This window comes from Loa loa (genome assembly GCF_000183805.2).
Source record: "Loa loa unplaced genomic scaffold supercont3.408, whole genome shotgun sequence".
Classification (NCBI taxonomy): domain Eukaryota; kingdom Metazoa; phylum Nematoda; class Chromadorea; order Rhabditida; family Onchocercidae; genus Loa; species Loa loa.
The window spans coordinates 35,577-55,504 of NW_018108588.1; the positions used below are offsets into that span (position 1 = coordinate 35,577).

Sequence of the window (19,928 nt, forward strand, 5' to 3'; positions counted from 1 at the left end):
ATATATATATATATATATATATATATATATATATATATATATATATATATATATCAATATAAAAACCTGTCGAATAAGTATTATCCCCGTATTCGGTACTACCTGACAAGTTTTATAGCTGCCATCTGAAATTTCCAATTACAACGCTAATTCCAAATATGTGAGACATCATCCTTTCCTCTAAAACAAGAGACTTTAAGCTTTTAATATAAACCGCTTTTTAGATGTCATAGTTAATAATAAGTTCTTAAAGTAACCGAACTTTCAGGAAGCCTTCCTCGGAAATATAAAAGTCAGCGATAGCTTCTGATCCAGGAAACATCCAAATCCATTAACACAATGACTACCCCCGTATGCGGAGTGATTTCCGTTTTCCAATTGGAGATCTAACAAAAACAAAAGTTTATTTGACGAATGTATTACAAAACTAACTACAGGACAACTTGCTACCAAGGATTCAAAAAAAAAAACCAAAAGCCTTCAATTAAAAACCCAAAAGGAGTCCTCCATTTTTATTATTTTTCTCGTTGCTTCACCACGTCACCCTATAAATTATGGAAACCTTTCCTCATGTTCCACGAAAAACTTGAACTTTTTTTCTGGTGCGTCTCTCTACTTCTCATCAATGAGTACATGTACAAATAATCACTGCACGACTCACATCACTTTTTTGCTTACTAGATTCAGTAACCAACCATACTTCGGAATTTTCTATAAACAATAACTTATAGAAGAGCTAATGCATTTCCAATGGAATTTATTCATATCTCCTTGAAGTTCACATTTCTCACTACACAGCAAATCAGTAAACAGTTTATATAACTAACATCAGTGCCGATCAGACTACCGATTCTAGCGGTCAACATTCTAGCAGTAACAACAGTAACCAATATAGCGAATTTTTCCAGAAATTTCCAGTCGAATACTAACCGTGGTATTTTCGACAAATTAGTGTTAGGGTAGGAAAAAATCTACTGTACAAAATGAAAAAATAGTTTCGGCCCATCCCATATTTCCAACAGTAATCAAGTTTAATGAAGCATACTTTTTAAAAATAGTGGTACAAGAAAAATACAAAGCACAGCATCCACTAGTGCTTTGTATTAAGAATTCCAACTACAATATACATGAAATTTGTAATTAAATACAATTAAAAGCATATTTTATCACTTATAAAACCCCTTCATTGCATCGTCGAAAATTTTAAAAAAACCAGAAATTCGCTCTACTATGGGTTATTTCTGTTAATCCCAAATTCACCAGTGATAAATGAAATGATAAATGATCAGTCTAGAAGCAACCGTTCAATCTCACCACTCATTCAAAGCACGTTAGGAGAGATCGATTCAGTGAAATTTCCCCCACCACTTCATTAATCTTTCCACCACTATATTTCAGAAAAAAAATCCGGAATTTCAATTCCTAAAGTGTTTTCCAGCAAAAAAAACTAAAACAAAACAGTTGACAAAATAGTGCAAGAAAAATTAAAATAATATGAACCCAATCAACAAATGAAAAGCACGGAACAAAATTAAAATCAGTAAGTTTCATAATACTCCTCACCTGTTTCCACTTCTCCAGCTGTTTCAACCTGACCTTCGTCTACAACATAAACATTTTCATACTCATCAGTAGTGGTACGCAGTGGTACATGTCTATAATATACAGTATCTTCATCGTAATCTTCTGTATCATACATCTGCCGTCGTTGTTGCCGACTGCCCGTCTGAAACATTATGATGTCAAGGACGAATTTGAAAATGATTGGAATTGAAATCAAATTTAAAGGAACCTTTAATAATACACCTCGAAATGACCAATTTATCAGATTTCATAATTTTTATTCTTACGAAGCCATAAAAGTTGGGGTCAATGGTTTTTGGCAAAACGATCAGGCGCAAAAATTTCCAAATTGAGACAAAAAAGGTTCAACATTTCCAACAAAAATTTTAACTCGCTAAACTCAATCGAAACTTGAACGTCGTTTGGATTACTGATACAAAAAAAAGGGACTTGCCGAATCTGTGCGTACTCTCTCTGGTATACTTGCAAACGACGGCAACCATTGCGCATAACGTGAGCCTGGACCGCGCCGTTGAAATTTTTGTACAACATCAGGATCGCCCTCTTTAATTTGTATCATCATACTATTCAGGTTTGAAATTGAATTTTGCGTTGTACGAAGCTAAAAAAAAACAATGATCAAAAATTCTTTCCGAGAAAAAATTTGAGGACAATGTGCCATAAAATCACAGAAATCCATATCAAACTTACTGCTCTCAACACCATATCCATCGTTTCATCATTCAAACGATAAAGTTGCTCCGATACATTGTCAAACAAGAACGAACAAAGTCGATCAATATTTTTCATCCTTATATCAATTTCATCGGAATTTGGATGCAGCGGTCCGTATCGCTGTTCAAGTGCAATTTCACTTTCCCCTCTATGATGAGTTCTAGTCTGAACTAGAGAAATTTTTATTTAAGCAGATATAGTTGAAAAGCCTATTGACAATGTTAGACTGCAAACATTTCTCATCAAACAGCCCAAGTAATTTACAAAACGGGATCCGGCACATTAATCTTTATTTAGAAGTTTCAAATCTTTGCCAAACATGTATGCTATTTAAACTATCCAAATGACACATTAGGGACATCTTTGGTTATTAGAGAGTAAGTATAAATCAAAAATATGAAAACAATCAATTCATTACGATAATATACCTCATCAAATCCACTCGTATTATCATTATCAACATTGACAAAACTACCATCATCGCTTCCTGCGCTTTTACTTTGATCTGTAATCGACATCCGACAGTGTCTGAGACAATATTAAAATCCCGACAAACAAACTTAATTCTTATTGTTCAGCTCAAGAATTTAGTAAAATAAAGCAAAATTCCCGGAAAAAAAAATGATAGGACTAACCCTGTAGATCTACTGGGACACTTCTGTGCAGCAAACCTCTGTAATTACTTGGGTTTTTAATTAAAGTGATAATAATTACTGAAGGAAGCATGAATTTTCAAGAAGTTCCATAGTAATTGGAGAAAACAAAATGAGACAAAGTTCAAGAAGATTGCAGAAAAGATATAAAAACCAAACGTACCTTTTAGGATGTGTAAGCCTAACACGTGCCGATACTTTCTCAGAACTGGTAGCTGGGAAAACGAACCTAGGGTCTAATGCGTGACCAAAATGAGTTAACTGTCCATTGACTTCAATAGACCTATAACACGTCTGTATAATACTCAAATTCTATAGATGAATGGAAAACTTTTGGAATTTTAAAGTTTTCCGAAAATATAGAAAATTATATATTCAATTTCTTACCCATCGTCACATTCTGTGTAAAACAAGTGAGCAGGGCACATTGCACCAATTTTCGCAGTACCTTTTCGAGGACGATTACGCAACGAACCTCCTTTGCTCACTCTATAATTTTGAACAAATTTATTGAAACTTTTTGTTAAAATACAGCCTTGAAAAAATAAAACGACCAAAAGATATACCGAACAGCTCTTTTTTTATGAAATACCTATAAACAAGCACATTTCTCCGTTTCAACAATTACCTTATCGCTCCAGAACGATTGCAGTATAACTGTCGCTTATTTTCCGACTTCCTGTGCAAAACAAATCCCATGTTTCGAGTAACGGCTAAATCGTCCAAATAATTCTGAAAACGAAATTCTTTCAAAACAAACTGCTAATTCAAAAATTTGTCTTCCAAATGAAAATTTTTGAGTCATTTTTCCATCTTTGGACCGATTTTTGTCTTCTTCTAGCGTCTCTCATTTTCCTTCCCTAAGTTGTTTCGAAATGACAAGATACCAAAAGGTTGTTAAACAACAAAGAAGTTCATTCAGATATGTGTACAAATAAAAAAGAAACCTGAAATTCCCCAGTGTTTTTGAATTTTCTTTTAACGTACTGTAGTTTGATACCGTGTTCGTCAGCCACATGTTCATTCAATGTATGGATTGTTGTGGCACGATGCTCACAACCGGGACATTTAACGGAAGCCTAAAAAAGCAATTTATACGAGAAATTCGAGATAAACAATTTAAATACCCAGTAAAGAAGACCGAGAACAAAAAATCAACGACTGGTATTATACTCAATAAAGGATCAGACTACTGCAATCACAAGTTCAATGAAAGAAAAAGCCAACAACCTTAAGATCTTTCTGTTTTTACCATATTCGAAAAAAATTTTTCAAAAAAATTTGATTTAAAAAAGCTTACACGTATAACAACTCGGTGTACTTTGAAACGATGAGCATTCATGCTATTATGATTCGCGAAGTAACGATTACAACGATCGCACTGCAACTTTCTTTTTTGTCCACTTGCAGATTTCTGATTTCCATCCTTCTTTATACTTTCATCGACAGTCTGCATATGAAATATTTTGGTGCTTTCTAGAAGAGGTATGTGCTTCTTTTCTAGAATTTGTGAGCTAAAACTCAATATTCCCGGGTCTTGATAAACAACGTATCAAGCTCTTAAATAATATAGAAAAAGCCCTAACAAAAGATAAAAGTGTGCGTTTAAGGACTATCTTCTCCAAATCGAGGTAAAAGATCAAATATCAGTGGAAAATACATAGCTCTACCTTGACAAAATCATATTCTCCTTCACTAATCTACTAATCTACACATGAAACTTTAAAAAAGTATCTTGCCTAAAAAGATATGATATATTAAAAAACATGCAAGAAATAGGAAACTATAAGCATGAATGAGTGAATACTCTTGCTTTTTACTTTAAAACGACTGAAAATTAGGAAGATGTATGCAATTGGACTCATTAACTTACTTCATTCAGTCTTTCTTCTTCTTCCCGCCCTTCTACATCGACCATCTCTTCGTCCTCGAAAAACTCATTTTCGTTATCATCTTCACCTTCCTCGTTCGTTTCTTCTTGCCCTTCAGATAAATTCCCATCGAAACTCCTCTTAAAATTAGTTGTCCTCAATAACTTCTCGCAGTAAATTCAAAATCTTAGAGTGGAACCAATTCCTTAACTATCTGCAGAAAACTTGAAGGCATAACTACTGAAAATTTTCAAAATAAGTACATTTGAAAATGAAAACTAGTTCTGAAATTGACTAACACTGTCCCAACATGAGTTTCACCTTTCGCATGCTAGCTGAATGGCTTCTTCGTGGTCTTTCTCCTTCCCCTGACTCTTTGGTTTCTGGTTCAAAACTCGAAATGTCGGAGAGATTTAGGCGCGCAGCATCCCGATTCGTTTCATCGATATAATCTCCGTATCGCTGTGGAGCCTTGTGAGCACGTCTAGGCCTTCTATTTCGTTCACTCCCAATACCTAAGAGAAACGAGATTAAATAAATGTAGAAGTATCGGAAAATTTTGGGAAATTTTAAAAAGCTCACCAACAACTTCACGTTCAAAATTCATTTGTTACTAACTGCATAATTTAAACTACTGTAACTTACTTTCATCATCACTAGTAGGTTCGGATTTCAGATCCTTCCGTCCGCACCGTGCAGTCAGTTGTCTGGATTCAGTAAGACTGACAGTGTTCTGGAAAAATAATTGGATCTTCAGCGGTACTTGAATTTCAATTACTACTTTCAAATCTGGGAAAGTTTTTGTTTTTTTTTCGAGTGTTTTTTTTGATGGCTATCCATAAAATGTAGGGTAGATTTTTGGTCTTCTGATTAAGTATTATTCTATCAAAGGAGCAGAGCAACAATTTGGAATGAAAACCTTATTCTTCTTCACTACGGGCTGAATAATTCGTCGTTTGCGAGTGCGTGGGACCTGCAGTGGAGTGCTTTTCTTCACACATTTTCGCAACGTCTCAAAAGCAAATCGAAAATCAGGTTTCGAGGGATTTTCCACAGGTTCCAGTTTCACCAGCCTTGGTTTTTCTCCTGGCGTGTTCGGTTTCATCAACATCATCACTTTAGCATGTGGAGGAAGAGTTGCGCGAGTAGTGAACGACGATCCAGGACGATATGCATCATACGACCCCGCACTGCTCTCTAATGCTTAAATGGAAATCGGTATCGTATGGAATTGGCGGAATCCATGAATAATTGCTGCTTAATTCGAGAATGGATTAGAAAGCCTTTTATCAGTTTATAATAATAACGTGCTACTTAAAGTTACGTTTGATACTTACAAGGGTTGATACCACTGCTTTCATCGATCGTTTCATAAACTTCACAAACAGGTGGTCCATCACTATAAGCGTCATCACCGGTTGTTTGACCTCGTTCAATCTGTGAGCCGCTGGTAGGATCCATACTTTCATAAAGATAATCCTCTTCCATCGCCATACTCTCCAGCTCTCCTCCTGTCACTTCTTTCTCGATCGTCTCACTCGTCTGTTGCATCCTTCCGGTCTTTGACACATAATGTTATGCATACATATACATATCTATATGTAGAGGTTTATCACAAAAGAGGGATACATATCGCCCGCACTCATCCCATTTTCAGACATACAAGCAAAAACGCTTACCATTATGATGCCATCCACTCATGGCACTATGCACTTGCACCCGGACCCTTTCCCCCTGTATGGTACCATCCATTCACTGTTCACGTGCCACCCACATCGGTACCAATCAACCGTGTCGTTATAAACCTACAGCCCCACCCTTGCTTCCACCTCCCCTCAAAAGCGCTGCTACCCACGCCAACCGAGCGAATGATGCAGCGCTACTGCCTGAATAAAGCTCATGACACTTAACAAACTTCGGATTCGGTACGGGCAAACTTCGGACTATGCAAATATGTGATAGGACGATAAAGTCATGCTAGCGATATCTACTGTCCCCCCGAAGTATTTGCTGGTTTAATTTTCAGTCACAAAAAAATGTCGACAGTAGCAAAGGTGGGTGCAAGGGTGAGGAAAAAGCCTGTTATCAAAATCATCCATAATCCGTTATACAAAGCGATTGTTAAGTAAGTTCACTTTCACATCAGATCATTCTACCAGTTGTATTAGTTGAAGAGATGTAACCGGCCATAATATAATAGTTCTAGTTTTCCTGTTGTTATTTCTTTCATTTTTTTTTTATCAGACGAGTGATAAGTGGTACAATGTGTAAAAATGATATGTTGCAAAAATTTGGTTGCTGGTGATATAGTCTGCTGGTTATGGTTGGCGGCTGCATGCTACTATGTTTTGGTCTGTTTGAATCTTTGAAAAATGGATCGTTCTCTTGCTTTATTTCAACATCACTCGGCACTTGCAGCTATTGTAAAACGGGTTGTGATAGCAATAATGATTACATTTCAAGAAGTTTTGTTGATGATGCAAGTTATTCTAAGTTTTCGGAATTCAATTGAAGGTGTTTGAGTGCAGAGTTAACAACTATATCTTACAAAGATGTTTGTCTAGGTGTATGTGCATATACTTCACCTGTAATGTTTGTTTTTATTTGCACATTTCTCTTCGATAGACTGATTGTTCAGAGCGCAGATGGCAACAGCTGCACCACCTTTGGGACCTAATCTGGGTAAAAGGGGCATTAATGTGGCGAATTTTTGCAAAGATTTCAATCGAGCAACAAGTAATATCAAGCCTGGTACTTTCTTCTGCATTTATTTTGAATTCTGGTGAATTTGTTACTAAATAATGCTGATTATCAATTTGGGCTTTCATACAATTAATAAGTTTTAGACTGGGTCGTTCAGGCTACCGGCTTATGGGACATATCTTCATAACTAAGGAAACAGTAAGAAAAGTATGGGATAGGTCGTCCCGTAAGTTCTTGGAAAATTTTCGGCCTGAGCCTCTGTTTTAGTCCAATGGTTCTTCCACAGTTTTTCACTATCACTTTTAAAAGAGATTGAAAGTGTTTCAAGGTTCAAAATTATGTTTGTTACGAGCAGGTACCCCATTACCGACACGGGTGACAATAAAACCCGATCGCACATATGACACAGAGATTTGTACACCGACATCTATGTGGTTACTGATGCGTGCAGCAGGGATAAGGCGCGGAGCTACACATCCATGTGAGTTTCGGCAGAATAGTCGTGAATCGCAAAATATTTAACATGTTTTATATTAATAGACGGTGGTTTCAAATCTCAAAATATTTAGCAGTTTTATTAGTTCTAGTTTGCTAGGCTATCAACAAAGTGTTTAATCGTTAAATCCTGAGTCAGTTGATTGAGAAATAGCGTAAAAGACTCGACACGGTTTTCCCTGCGATTTCAATGAGTATCTCGTTCTTTGATTCATATAAAAATTCGTGTTGTTTTGTGTAATGAAGTTTTAAAGAGTATTTTAAACTTTCAGGTGAGGAAATTTCCGGGATGATTACGGTAAAGCATATTTACGAGATAGCTAAAATAAAAGCTGCTGATAAATGCTTAGTTGGTGTCCCATTAAAAGTTAGTAACTTTTATCCAGAAACAGCATTTCAGCACCAAAGTTTTGGTATATTAATTTACTGGGTCATCAGTAATGCTTATTATAGTGCTTACTTCACTTCTTGTTATCAAACATTTCGTTGTTTGATTATCGGGATTTTTTTTTTCAGCTAATATGTGAGCAGCTTATCAAGACAGCCCATACAATTGGACTTAAGGTTGTTCGTAAAGACCTTGACCCGGTGGAATATCGTAAATTTCTGGAAGAACGGAAATTGGTAGTTGACAAGGAGCTGAAAACGATAGAAGAAGACAAGGCCGCTAAAGTACTCAGAACGACACCCAGTAGTTCTACTTTATGAGTTTGATTTTATTGTAATATTTCTAAAAAAAGTGATTAAGCTGTCTTAATTTCATACATGTTTTGGAACTGCACTTGATAATCATGGAAGAAATAAATTTAAGGCATTATTTTATTAAGGTTCCTGCAGTTTTGCGATTGAAATTCCGACTCCCCAGAATGCGGCCATGGTGCAATGGGCAACCTCATAGTTAATAGGTGAACAAATTCCAAGCGAACTTTTTTTTCGACTCATCTTTTGGGAGCTCAGAATTAGACTCAGCGAAATTTAATGAAGAAATGCTCCGCAGGATATGTTGTGATAAGCTGTTTTCTTGTAGCATCTGAATAAGATTTAATGAGAATTAGGAAATCGCCCAACTGTTGATGTGTGGATACCATGACCATCTCGTGCTTATCCTACCAGAGTTTTTAATCTTCTGCAATGTGATAAGAGAAATTTAGCTTGATGTGATTTACATATCCTCTTCGTAATATGTAAAACATGGAAGTCCTCGAAATAGTTCGCGTTATTAATGGAAATAAAGAAAAGGGCTGTTTTCTAAGAGCAAATAGTAGCTAATAGAATTTTTGTGAGCAGTTTACATCAGGATTTACGGTTGTATCATCCTGTAGTTGTTGCAGTAAGCCGTAGACAAGCAAGCATCTTGTAGATTTTGGAACCTGCAAGGGTGTATCATTGTACATTTTTCCATACCTCAATTGGTGACTGCGCAGTGATTGAAAGATCGTTAATATACCTTATAATTTCCATTTTCATTTCTCCCCAGTTTGCTCCTGTAGTGGTTATACGAGTGAAAAATTAGTGAGATTGACTAAAATGACCACTCTCGTTATCTGTTTGGCGGCACAACAGTTAGCAGTCCGTCGCATGATATGAAGGAAGGTGAAACTAGTCATTTATTTTGGTTCTATAGGAGTTGCAGAAGTCGCTGAAATTGTCCATCGTTGTCCATTTGTCACTCTGCTAAGATGGCTCTTCGCATATGATGGTCATCGGAGGCAACGCGGATCTTGTAGACGCCTAGTATAGTTTAGGGGACATCTCAACTGACAAAGTAGAGGTGGCAGAATTGGTGATTAATAAGGCGTTTATCTGTTTCATTAACTGTTAGGTTTAAAATGATCACCTACCGCATCAGTTTCGAATTTTGTGACCATCCCTCCTAGTTCCATTGCTTCAATGAATAGGCTGTAGCTTTACATCAGAGTGCAATTGGTTCTGAGCTGAATACCACGAACAACGGTACGAATTGGTTAACTTGCCTAGATGGTACTCGGAACGACAGAAAAGAAAGGGATAGTGAGTAAGCAAGCAAGCAAATCTTCCTTCCCGGTCATTCAGCTGACCGGAAACTCCTTCCCATTACGGACGCTTATCTATCTCTCATGACTGCTTGAACCGCATACTTCCGCTCAGCGTTTGCGGTTGAAACTGGTAGAAGTTTCTGGAAGAGTGGCCACCCCTACGTCGCTGCAGGGACGCCCACCGCATCACATCGATAGTATTGAATAGCTGCTGACAGAGTAGCAGAGTTTTCCATCGGTAGAGTAGGATAGGGTCATGATGCGGTCGGTGGCTTAGTCTCGCATTCTGTCTATCCCAATCAATCCCATATGGTGGTTCTTCTAAGCTCAATACAGTGAATCTCCAAAATATCTGATGTTTTAACTTGTAGGAACTGATCTTCCCATGCATTTCCTTTAAAATTCTTTCTGTGTCCTTATTTTGCCAAAGCAACGCTATGACCTTTGACTTTTGTTTTTGCAAATTTCGATTGAGATTAGAAATTTTTTGACAAATTATTAACTCGTCTGTGTTGAGACGTTACTTTTAATTATTTCAACTATTTCCTTGTACGTCAAGGGTCACGTTCACCTTGTCACTTTCCAGCTTACTTTTTCCCTCAACTTTTGTATAAACTGCTTGAAATGTCGAGCTTTTAATAGTTTCAAATGTTTGCGTTCTTTTGAGTAAAACGTGGTAGGAGTGGTTTGTTTCTTGACAATCGCTAACATTCTTTTCCAGATAACACGGTGACATGGAGACCATGCCGCCTGGCCAGTGAAAAGAATTAGAAGCATAGCCGGTTACGAAGCAATATTTTTTTGTTTTTTCCTCTCTGGAGCGTCGATTTTAATCCATTTAACTATTTAAATGAATTTGAATTAGGCAAAATGCGGCTTATAGGTTGAGGATATGAGCAGTATTCAGATTAAGCCTAGAAAATCCTAAACAGAAACCTGAGAACTTTTTCTTTAGGAACCATGTGTGTTAGAATGGTAGATCCACTTCAGGCATTCTTACCCTTTTGCTTTCTTTGTGATATATACTATTTGGTGATTGAATTGGTTTAGAAAATAAAGTTTTTTGAAGCATGTTAATAGATTCTGATGCATCAAATAAAATAGGAAGCGTATGATTAGCTTCAAGCTGTATACGTTTTTGTCGTTTAAAGAATTGATACCCGAGAGAAAAAATTCCAGATAATTGTGGTGAGTGGTTCAAACTGTGGTTCAAATAATTGTGGTTCAAACAAGTTTTTAGCTCGTATAAGTATCTTTGTCTTGTTGTGGATAGTTCTCCAAAATGCTTTTAATTTAAACCTTTGATTTAATCGTGATTTCGTTATCTCTCTTTTCCACTGGTAACGATGTCTGAGCGGATGAGAGACTACAAGTTATAAGGACGGATTTCAAATGGAATTAATTTCTATAAACTTTAAAAGGACAAATGTGTAATGTGGAAGTGAAAAAGATTTCGAAGCTAGAGTAGGGTTTAAGGAATGTACTATTCCTCATCATTGGCAATATCGTCGCCCAAGTGGCCGCAGTTCACAGTTCACTACAGTAATTCTAATGCCTCAAGCAACCTTGCAGGTGAAAATGAAATGGAGGTTGAAAAAAGCCGTTCGAGTTTCGCTTTTGTTAAATTGCTTGTATTAAACCAGCAACGGTTATTGATATGAAGAGTGGTAGATTTCGAAAAATGAAAATATCAGAAGCGTGATCCTGGTGGCATTCGGTATACAGGCTGCGAAAGCTTTAAAATTAGTTCGACTCGTAATCATTATGGTAGTGGTTGTTGGATGTCGGCGGGAAGTAAGGTATTATTTCCTTTCTCCTTTTCCGTCAGATTTCACATTTTTCAGGATGGGAAAGAACACATTCGGGATGAGCCAAAGAAATTGTTTATCCCATAATGATCACTGCAGAGTGAATTAGTTGATTTTTGAAATAGATCTGGCAGAGCAGGGAACTGTTCATCTCTTAAAGATATGATCAGAAATCGAGGAATTGTCTTGTTTCGATTAGCATTTGTGCCATACTTGTTTCCAGTTTTGTTCACAGGATGTTACAAATGCACATCCAGCAAATTAATGTCGTCGCGGTCTTCCTTTTCCTCCGTGTTTTTCTTATGAAGCCAAAAATTTTTCTCCTCTTGTTGATAGAAATATGATATAACTTGTAGCTGAAATTAAAAGTAGAGATGGCCATGTTTGACCTGCATCTCATCAACCTGCATCGACCTGCATTTCTCTGTTCCCTTTTGGTTTGATGGGATGTGAAGAATTGAAGGGGAAGATGAAGTGGGAAGAGCTAAGGAATCGAATGCCCTCAATACCACCTTTCAAGATTTAAAATGTTAAGACCAGAAAAGAGAGAATTCCGGAGAAAGGTGGCGATCTATCTGAACAACTCCCAAGAAGGTAGCAAGAAAAAAAAGGAAATCTATCACGATTGGAAAAAATAACTGCAGAAACGTTTTCCGAGCACAAATCATTTGAGATTTTGACGAAGACGAAAATTATGTATTCTGTTAAGAACGCAGGGAAAAGAAAGACTGCTTCATGACAATCTTCGATGCTGGTTTCAGATACGAAAAGAGTGTGAGCACCAGATTTTATAATAAGATTTCGGGGGGGAGAGGAGAGGGGGGAGGAGAGGAGAAGGCAAATACATTGCCGCAAAGCTTGACACAGCCTAGCTACCGCATGAGTTTGTCTTATTCACCGAGACTTTTGCCGATGATGGCAAGAAATTGTCGGATAAGCGGTACAGACACTATGATCTGAAGCTAGGAAATCTACCCGTTAAATAATGGCTAGGTTCGAAGAGTGACACCCTAAGTTTCCTTCAATATGCTATCAGTAGACGGTTAGAAATATCATGGTAGGAATAAACGTTTCGATCAGCATGAGGCTTGAATAAACAATGTTATCTGCAGGATGACATGAAACCATGAGTTAGCAATTTTCGAATGTGGCTGTATTTAAGGTTGAAAGGAATAGCTACCTCATTTCTTTTAACAGATCCGCTAATACTCACGTTTTTAAGTTACCTGGTCCGACGATATCCGAATCTTTAATGTTTCTTCCAATATATTTCCAGTATATTTAAACTTTAATGAAAAACTTAGTGTTTAGTACTTAGGGAGTTTGTGTGTCCAAGTTCCAATGTTCCGAATATAAAAAGTTTTCTTGGTATCTTCGCTTATGTTCTTCAAAAATAATATTATAGAGGAATGTCTAACAAGAAAATTATTTCAGTACTAGAATGAGTTTCATCAATTTCCCGCTTCCATTCCCAGGTTACCCTACTTATTTGGCATTCACTTACTGTCCTTCCTGACATGATATTTGGACTATTTGGAATGTAGCCCTCTAGCCCACTCATTCTCTTCAAATCTTATTCCTGATAAACGTGCACACGCAGTGACATAGTAATAATATTACAATGTGAGAGGATGTTCAAGAATGAAAAGGTCAAAGATGACCAGTACATCATTCGCTCAAGATAGGTGTTATAGCTGTTTTTTTCTTGGCGGTTCGTTCATTCTTGTTATTTTATTTTTCCTTGTGTCATTTCTCATAACAGAGAGTTTAAAACAATAGGAAGATTGACATGTCGGAATTACTGATAACAGGGTTTACAAATCATAATTTGAAGAATGCTCTCAGTCATAATTCAGAAATACATCGGCCATTTTTGATCTTAGGAGCAGTTGGCTTTGGTGTCCTTATTTTTATTCATGACCAATTGCCTGGAGATTTGTGAATCCGGAGCTTTAAGTGATTTAAGTAGCAGGTAGTTTAAGCTGAAAGATCTAAAAGACTAACATTATTTCGAGGAGTACGATGAGGTGCGCCGGTTTATTGCATTGAATGACGCCGATTCTGCGATATCTTGTTTTGTTATCTAATATTGAAATGTTTTTAAAGAATTTTTTGCAGTTATAGTTATCCAGATTTGTGAAAAACATTGAAAAAAAAAATCGTGATATGGTTCTTTCTAACTCAATGAAAAGCAGCCAAGCTGCCTTCTCAGAAGGCACGCTAGAGTTGGAATCCGGTTTGAAGATCAATTACGTGGCACCAGCATATGCAGCTCCGTTAAAGGAAAGTTCATCGACTGAGAATAGTACTGGCTCAGTTCCACGTAAAAGAAGCTTTATAAAAGGTAGGATTTTTCCATTTAATCACCTTTTCTGGCTGATAATACCAACAAAATTTGCATGAATATTATTAGACATTTGAATCTCTTTTCCACATAAACTTCAAATTGTTACCGTGAAGGTCTATCTCATGCTTTTATCCAGAATCTTACTAAAAAACATTCGCTTTTAGAATAATTGAGAAAAAGATTTCTATATTCGATGTCATTCAAAAATCCATTAGGACTAGAATGAAGAATGTTAGCTTTTTTTTGGAAATTCAGGAGAGAAGACTGCCCATGCACTTTTGTATTCCTAAAATTTACTGAGTCATACTTTCGCGGTTCAAAGGTAAAAATAATAACAAAATAGGACTCACAAAAATTAAAAATCGTTGCTTACCAATATTTGAAAGTTCCCTCATCTTTTTTGTCTCCATAAAATATTTTGAAAATATGTAGACTCAGTAAATTTAGTAAATTCATTTCATTAAATGCCATTTTTACGACTACGTAAGAGAAATTAATTTTAAAATGAATTTGGGCAGAAAGTTGTGAGCTGTAAATTTTTATCTGTAGGAAATGATCCACGGGAGGAGTGGGAAGGCGTTTTTGCGATGTGTTACGCACTGGATCATGCTGTACGATTTGAAACGGATGATTTAGTGAAGGGATGTAAAGTTCTGGAGGTAATTATCTAGTCCACTCAATTCATCAGGCTTCTAATCGTGAAGTGGAACTCTGAAATCCATGTATTTCTTCCACATGCAATTGTATTACAGATTGGTTTTTGTACTGCTCTTCCATCAGTTTTTGCTATAAAAAACGGAGCAAAACATATCACTTTGCATAGTAGTGTAAGTTCCTTTCTCATCTTTCAGAAGGAAAAATTTTTAATTTTTTTTTTGCGGGAAAACATCCAGACGTAAGAAAGTTATTAATGAGTCGTAAATTACGATCCGCTAAGCCTAGGGTAGGGAAGGTAAAAGAATAAATTCAACTTGTATTGAATGAATGTTTTAAAAATAATTCTCAGCTCTTGAATACAGAACAATGAAATGGTGGAATCTTGCGTGAAGTTGACACTGTCTCGGAACAAAATCAAAAATATGCAACACAGAATCCTTCGCAACTCTTTGGAAGACCTTCGAAAATTGGTGGAACGAAATGAGTAGGTTTTCACATGTTCTTAAGTACCATCCTCATTTGCAAACGTTGTTACATGAAACGACACAGGAAAACATTATTAATACATATATATTGTGGCAGTTTCCAGGAATTGATATTTTTAGAAAAACATTTCTTTCACTTCTCTGAGTATCTGTAGTGAAATGTTGTAACGCTTGAAACTCGAAATGAACATCTTGCTGTTTCAGGTTTGAGGTTATCTTTGCTGTGGAATTTTTTAACAGCGAGAAAAAGCGGTTCGAAGAAATTCATGATTTCATCGACTATGCATTAGCCAATAATGGCGTTTGGTAAATTCTAGCAATTTAAAAAACAAATATTTGTTCTAGGCAATTTGATTATCGTCTGGAGTGGAAGAAAGGAAAGCAAACAGGGCTTTCCTTGAGGTTTCATTCCTATTACTCGAAATGGAGTTTTAACCGTCTTAATACAGTCTGCCGAACAAATTTGTGATTTTCAAATCTAGGTTTTTAAAATTAGTTCAAGAATCCTTCAGCTTTCTGGAATCTCGAATGTTCTACATCAACTACGAAAGCAGTTTGCATGAATTTTTGGATCTAGTTAAAACGAAGGGGAAATTCGATGTTTATACCCGTTGGTCGACACCAAAATCAGAAATTATTCAACGAAGAGTAATCCAGCTGACTCGAGCTATAAGATGAGTTTCTCCACTATACTGTCGATACTATTCCTTTTCTTTGTACCAAACTTATGCATATTTTAGGTTGTAATGTTTCGGTTTCGTTATTTTTGTGTGTATTTATGTTTCGGATTTCGAGATAACTACTCTCTGAAATGTTTTATATTTCAAGTGACATTTTTGCCCAACCCGAAAACTGACAGATCTTTTCATAGTTTTTCCAAACTCTTCATGAATAGGATATTCTGACTTCCCAAAAATTTCTTCGAATTTCCTAAGTTTCGGCAGTTGGACACCCCGAATAAATCTCACTCATCTGTTTGATTCGAAAACTTATTCTGCATGAACCTTCAGAATTGGTAACTATTCAATATTCTACCAAACTCATGCATCTCGTAAAAACTCATACCGCTTTAATTCTTTATTATTGTTATGGGACTGCTACTCAAACAATTCTGTATTTCCTGCCTTTTGCCATAAATCTTTCTCACTTTAGTGGGCAGAACGCGAAATACACCTAATCTTAATATTCGTAACACCAGATCCCCAACTACATTTAACACAAACTCCCATTTTTTGGACAGTGAATTTAGAGCAATTTTCCGATTTTCAGATAGTGATATGCCGATTTTTGGACAAAAAAGTTTTCATTTAAAAAAAAAAACATTGGAACAAGGAGAGCCTACGGTGAATTTTTTTTAAATAAAATTATTGGAAGTTTTGGGAAATTGTATTAAACCAAGGGGAAACGCAAAAGTTCGTATCATTTCTCCGAAAAAAAGTTCTGGAAAGAAAATTCTGAAGATTGAAATAAGATCTAAAAAGTGAATAATTTTTGGGAAGGAATCTGAATTCGGAAAAGGCGTTCTACAGATCCATGTTTAGAAGTTCCTAATGAAACCGAAGGGTAACAAGCATAAGTAATTATGCAGTAAGACGGAGGTATGCATGGCTGGCACGTTTCTGGTGAAGGTACACTACTACAAATATTACAGCGTGGATGATAACAAGTAGTTTTTCTTATGACCAGCAGCGTAACATTATCATTTAGTTCTGAAAAAGCACGTTAATGCAATCCAAAAATGAATAACAGATTTCGAGAACTTCGTATCATAAAAGAGAGTGGCAGAATATAGTGGGGATTTACATCTTAAGAAATACTTGAAAGAATTAACTGTAGAAGGAAGGATTTGCTTGTTATTCATAGTAGGAAGCCAATTATCACTTAATTTTACTACCGCATATCCTAAGCCTCTCGAAATATGAGTGATGCATCTCCAGTTTCTTAAAAAAGGTAATATTTCTTCAAACAATAGTTTTCTAAATTTGTTCGCAATCCCATGTTTTTCTTGCTCTCATTTATATGTTTAATGAAGAGAGTTCGTAAAAAATCTTTTATTCTCAAACAGTGAAACAACTATTGTTTGAGACTAGTATTAATATGGCTATTTATGAATAGAAATCGGCTTAAAATTTCTAAAGGATTCCTGCAAAATACCTGTGATGAGTGAAAGAACATTCCGAAAGGTTTGGCCTCTGTGAAATGGTATGAGTATTCCATACTTCAAATTTCATTAGGCATCAAGTTCTCACAAGCGGAAAAGAAATAAGAAAGATGGATGAGTCATACATAACACAAACGTTTGAAGTGAGAAATACAAGGAGAGTGAAACATGAGTAAGCAGTATACTGCACTGTAATGAAAAGGCGATATGCTCTGGAAAGAAGCTTAATCACACGCTACTTAATGATTTAATCAAAAATTAGAAGAGGATCTAAACATCTTGACCCATTTAATTTTTGAAATCTTTTTTTTTGGTGGATTTTAGGTTAATAAAATATCACGAGTACGACAAATTAAATGAAATATAGTAAATTGCTGGCTTTTTTTGCAAAAGAAATATTTGCTTATTAATTAACAAATCTAACTTCTGCACTAATTCAAGTTAAAATGTTAGCCCAGAAGAGGCGGCCCAATATAAACCATAGACACTTCAGTATTGCCATAGACAGCACACACGGCGGGAAACAGTTTTAGTGGAGGCAGCTGACTAAAAGCAATACCTAGAAATTCACTGCCTTTTTCGAAATACACAGAGTGTTGTTCACAATCCACTACCATTCGAATTCTTTCTCCCGTCTAAAATAAGTCAAAATGCAAAATTAAATCATGCTGTTATGTACTAATGACGGATTCCAATAGTACTCATCTTTCGAAATGAATACTGCTGGAATCCATCATTGGCGCACAACAGGATCTTGAATCATTGGGATCTTGGAATGTGCATGATAAATGCGCAATGATATAGCAACATGTTCCAGTTGACTTTATGAACTCTGACAAATGCCAAATTCCCACATGAGAGTCAGAAGCTCTAGGCAGTACTTGGCTAGACACACAATCTGGCCTTATTTCGAAAATAATCGCATAAAATTCGAATATTCAGGATAAAATTGTGGAGAGACAAAAAACTAAAGAGAGAGATTTTATGTTTTCTTTTCTAAAAAAAAAATCATTCATTCACGGTAAGTTTTGGAGTCTTCATAAGAAGGCTAGAAATCTACTACAACTTACTGTGCAACAATATTAACCTGGTATTTTGGAGGATTATTGATATGTGGATAAGGAGAGATCGGTGTATTATTATGCAATAACTGATTATCAACAAGATTCCAGCCCCAGCTTTGATCATCACTTCCTAATAAAGCCACATAACCCTGACAGTGTAGCGCTGCATGTCTGAAAAAAAAAATCTATTTGCACATCGATTTTCCAATGAATTACTGTTTTAGCTTGATTTTTACTGATTATCTACAATAAAACACTGGATGAAGTTACATTTCAATCATATTTATGGAAAATTTGAGACCTTTACTGACCTTTTTTTGCAAATTCAGTTCACAAAATGAAGTTAAACTTACTTCGTCGCTAAACCTATACAAGCCACGGTTCCCAGCGGCCCCTCCCACATGAACTCCCATGCATGTATCCCACTGTTCACACCTATTTTGCCTGAAATTCCATAATCAGTACATTTGTATTCCCCACACAAAAAGCTCTTGAAGAAATTCACTGCACTTAATCTATTTAGAACCAAGCAAATTTAAATCGTAAATTAAAAATTCTCTCAGTACCTCGGACACTGTCGGTACTCTGAGCAACTGGATTTCGATGCACCGTAAAACCGTTGGAGCGTAAATAATTGTTTCTAAAATATTTGGATGAATTAAACTTTCTTTTGAAAAAGAAAGTAGCCGGATTTAATAACGCAAGCAATCCTGAACTCAGTAAGTTAAAATTTACAAATACGGCCACTGCATTTTTCTCGTACATTTCAAAGCAAACACTGCTCCTTTACCATGCATAGGTAAAACAGAAAATGAAATTCAGTAAGCGTGAAACCACTTCGAAGAGTCGTTCGGATTCCATGCATAGCAAAACGCTCGTAATTTGTCCTTGAAAGAGGGAATTTCTGCTAGAAGACAGGGATCATTAAGGGCTTCATCTGGGATAATTATACGCGCCAGACGTTTCCATACAAAGCTATCCTATAAAGTTTAGCACTTACCAAAAGCAATATTAAACAATGTAGTAAAATAACTGAACAGAAAAGTAAATGATCAATGAGCTCAACCAAAATAATCAAATGTAGCTAACCGGATACTGTAAAACAGTCCACCAGTGTCTACAAACTCGCATACATTGTGCCAAGTCTTCAAGACTTAAATATTGAAAAACTGCTAAAAGCACGACATGAGGTAAGCGAGCAGCTGAAACGGCGCGCATTCGACGAGTAAAACACGCAAAACTTTTCAAATAACAGTGATCTTGTTCAGTTGAAACTTGACGTACAACATCATCTGCAACGGAAGATGATTAAATGAGAATGTAAAGGATGTAAAGAACGTAAAAAACTTGGACGTAAAGGCAAAGTAATAC

The 19,928-nt window shown here is 36.2% G+C and overlaps 8 protein-coding genes across 9 annotated transcripts; 5 read left to right on the forward strand and 3 right to left on the reverse strand.

Moving 5' to 3' along the window:
* Window positions 1-1,342: 1,342 nt before the first annotated feature.
* Window positions 1,343-6,667, reverse strand: LOAG_05634. Of its 2 annotated transcripts, XM_020446921.1 has the most exons (16): window positions 6,502-6,667; window positions 6,160-6,382; window positions 5,742-6,025; window positions 5,468-5,555; window positions 5,144-5,337; window positions 4,825-4,962; window positions 4,252-4,401; window positions 3,899-4,030; window positions 3,580-3,683; window positions 3,339-3,440; window positions 3,115-3,234; window positions 2,934-2,971; window positions 2,727-2,803; window positions 2,275-2,463; window positions 2,018-2,185; window positions 1,343-1,726 (listed from the first exon to the last, which is right to left on the reverse strand). In XM_020446921.1, exons 1-16 carry the CDS (start codon window positions 6,502-6,504, stop codon window positions 1,538-1,540), a joined length of 2,199 nt encoding a protein of 732 aa, XP_020302791.1. In that variant the 5' UTR covers window positions 6,505-6,667; the 3' UTR covers window positions 1,343-1,537. The 2 variants fall into 2 exon arrangements, with proteins under 2 accessions (XP_020302791.1, XP_020304942.1); XM_020446922.1 differs by having other exon boundaries at window positions 6,160-6,667.
* LOAG_05635 (hypothetical protein) lies at window positions 6,522-6,716 on the forward strand (the record flags this gene model as incomplete). Its single annotated transcript, XM_003141172.1, has 1 exon — window positions 6,522-6,716. The coding sequence occupies one exon, from the start codon at window positions 6,522-6,524 to the stop codon at window positions 6,714-6,716; it is 195 nt and encodes a 64-aa protein (XP_003141220.1).
* Window positions 6,717-6,779: 63 nt separating this feature from the next.
* LOAG_05636 (ribosomal protein L11 domain-containing protein) lies at window positions 6,780-9,302 on the forward strand. The gene is made up of 5 exons (XM_020446923.1): window positions 6,780-6,947; window positions 7,067-7,573; window positions 7,881-8,006; window positions 8,293-8,387; window positions 8,537-9,302. Exons 2-5 carry the CDS (start codon window positions 7,468-7,470, stop codon window positions 8,726-8,728), a joined length of 519 nt encoding a protein of 172 aa, XP_020302792.1. The 5' UTR covers window positions 6,780-6,947; window positions 7,067-7,467; the 3' UTR covers window positions 8,729-9,302.
* Window positions 9,303-9,343: 41 nt separating this feature from the next.
* LOAG_05637 (hypothetical protein) lies at window positions 9,344-10,858 on the reverse strand. The gene has a single exon (XM_020446924.1). The coding sequence runs from the start codon at window positions 10,424-10,426 to the stop codon at window positions 10,115-10,117; it is 312 nt and encodes a 103-aa protein (XP_020302793.1). The 5' UTR covers window positions 10,427-10,858; the 3' UTR covers window positions 9,344-10,114.
* A 655-nt stretch (window positions 10,859-11,513) lies between these two features.
* On the forward strand, window positions 11,514-11,930 carry LOAG_05638 (hypothetical protein; the record flags this gene model as incomplete). The annotated part of the gene is made up of 3 exons (XM_003141175.1): window positions 11,514-11,683; window positions 11,730-11,829; window positions 11,880-11,930. 3 exons carry the CDS (start codon window positions 11,514-11,516, stop codon window positions 11,928-11,930), a joined length of 321 nt encoding a protein of 106 aa, XP_003141223.1.
* A 287-nt stretch (window positions 11,931-12,217) lies between these two features.
* On the forward strand, window positions 12,218-12,803 carry LOAG_05639 (hypothetical protein; the record flags this gene model as incomplete). Its single annotated transcript, XM_003141176.1, has 3 exons — window positions 12,218-12,280; window positions 12,379-12,437; window positions 12,605-12,803. 3 exons carry the CDS (start codon window positions 12,218-12,220, stop codon window positions 12,801-12,803), a joined length of 321 nt encoding a protein of 106 aa, XP_003141224.1.
* Window positions 12,804-13,955: 1,152 nt separating this feature from the next.
* On the forward strand, window positions 13,956-16,300 carry LOAG_05640 (hypothetical protein). The gene is made up of 6 exons (XM_003141177.2): window positions 13,956-14,187; window positions 14,740-14,849; window positions 14,943-15,017; window positions 15,210-15,331; window positions 15,537-15,638; window positions 15,845-16,300. The coding sequence occupies exons 1-6, from the start codon at window positions 14,010-14,012 to the stop codon at window positions 16,008-16,010; spliced, it is 753 nt and encodes a 250-aa protein (XP_003141225.1). The 5' UTR covers window positions 13,956-14,009; the 3' UTR covers window positions 16,011-16,300.
* Window positions 16,301-17,928: 1,628 nt separating this feature from the next.
* Window positions 17,929-19,853, reverse strand: LOAG_05641 (F-box/SPRY domain-containing protein 1). The gene is made up of 6 exons (XM_003141178.2): window positions 19,647-19,853; window positions 19,395-19,537; window positions 19,124-19,197; window positions 18,911-19,001; window positions 18,581-18,728; window positions 17,929-18,128 (listed from the first exon to the last, which is right to left on the reverse strand). Exons 1-6 carry the CDS (start codon window positions 19,773-19,775, stop codon window positions 17,943-17,945), a joined length of 771 nt encoding a protein of 256 aa, XP_003141226.1. The 5' UTR covers window positions 19,776-19,853; the 3' UTR covers window positions 17,929-17,942.
* Between the last annotated feature and the right edge of the window lie 75 nt (window positions 19,854-19,928).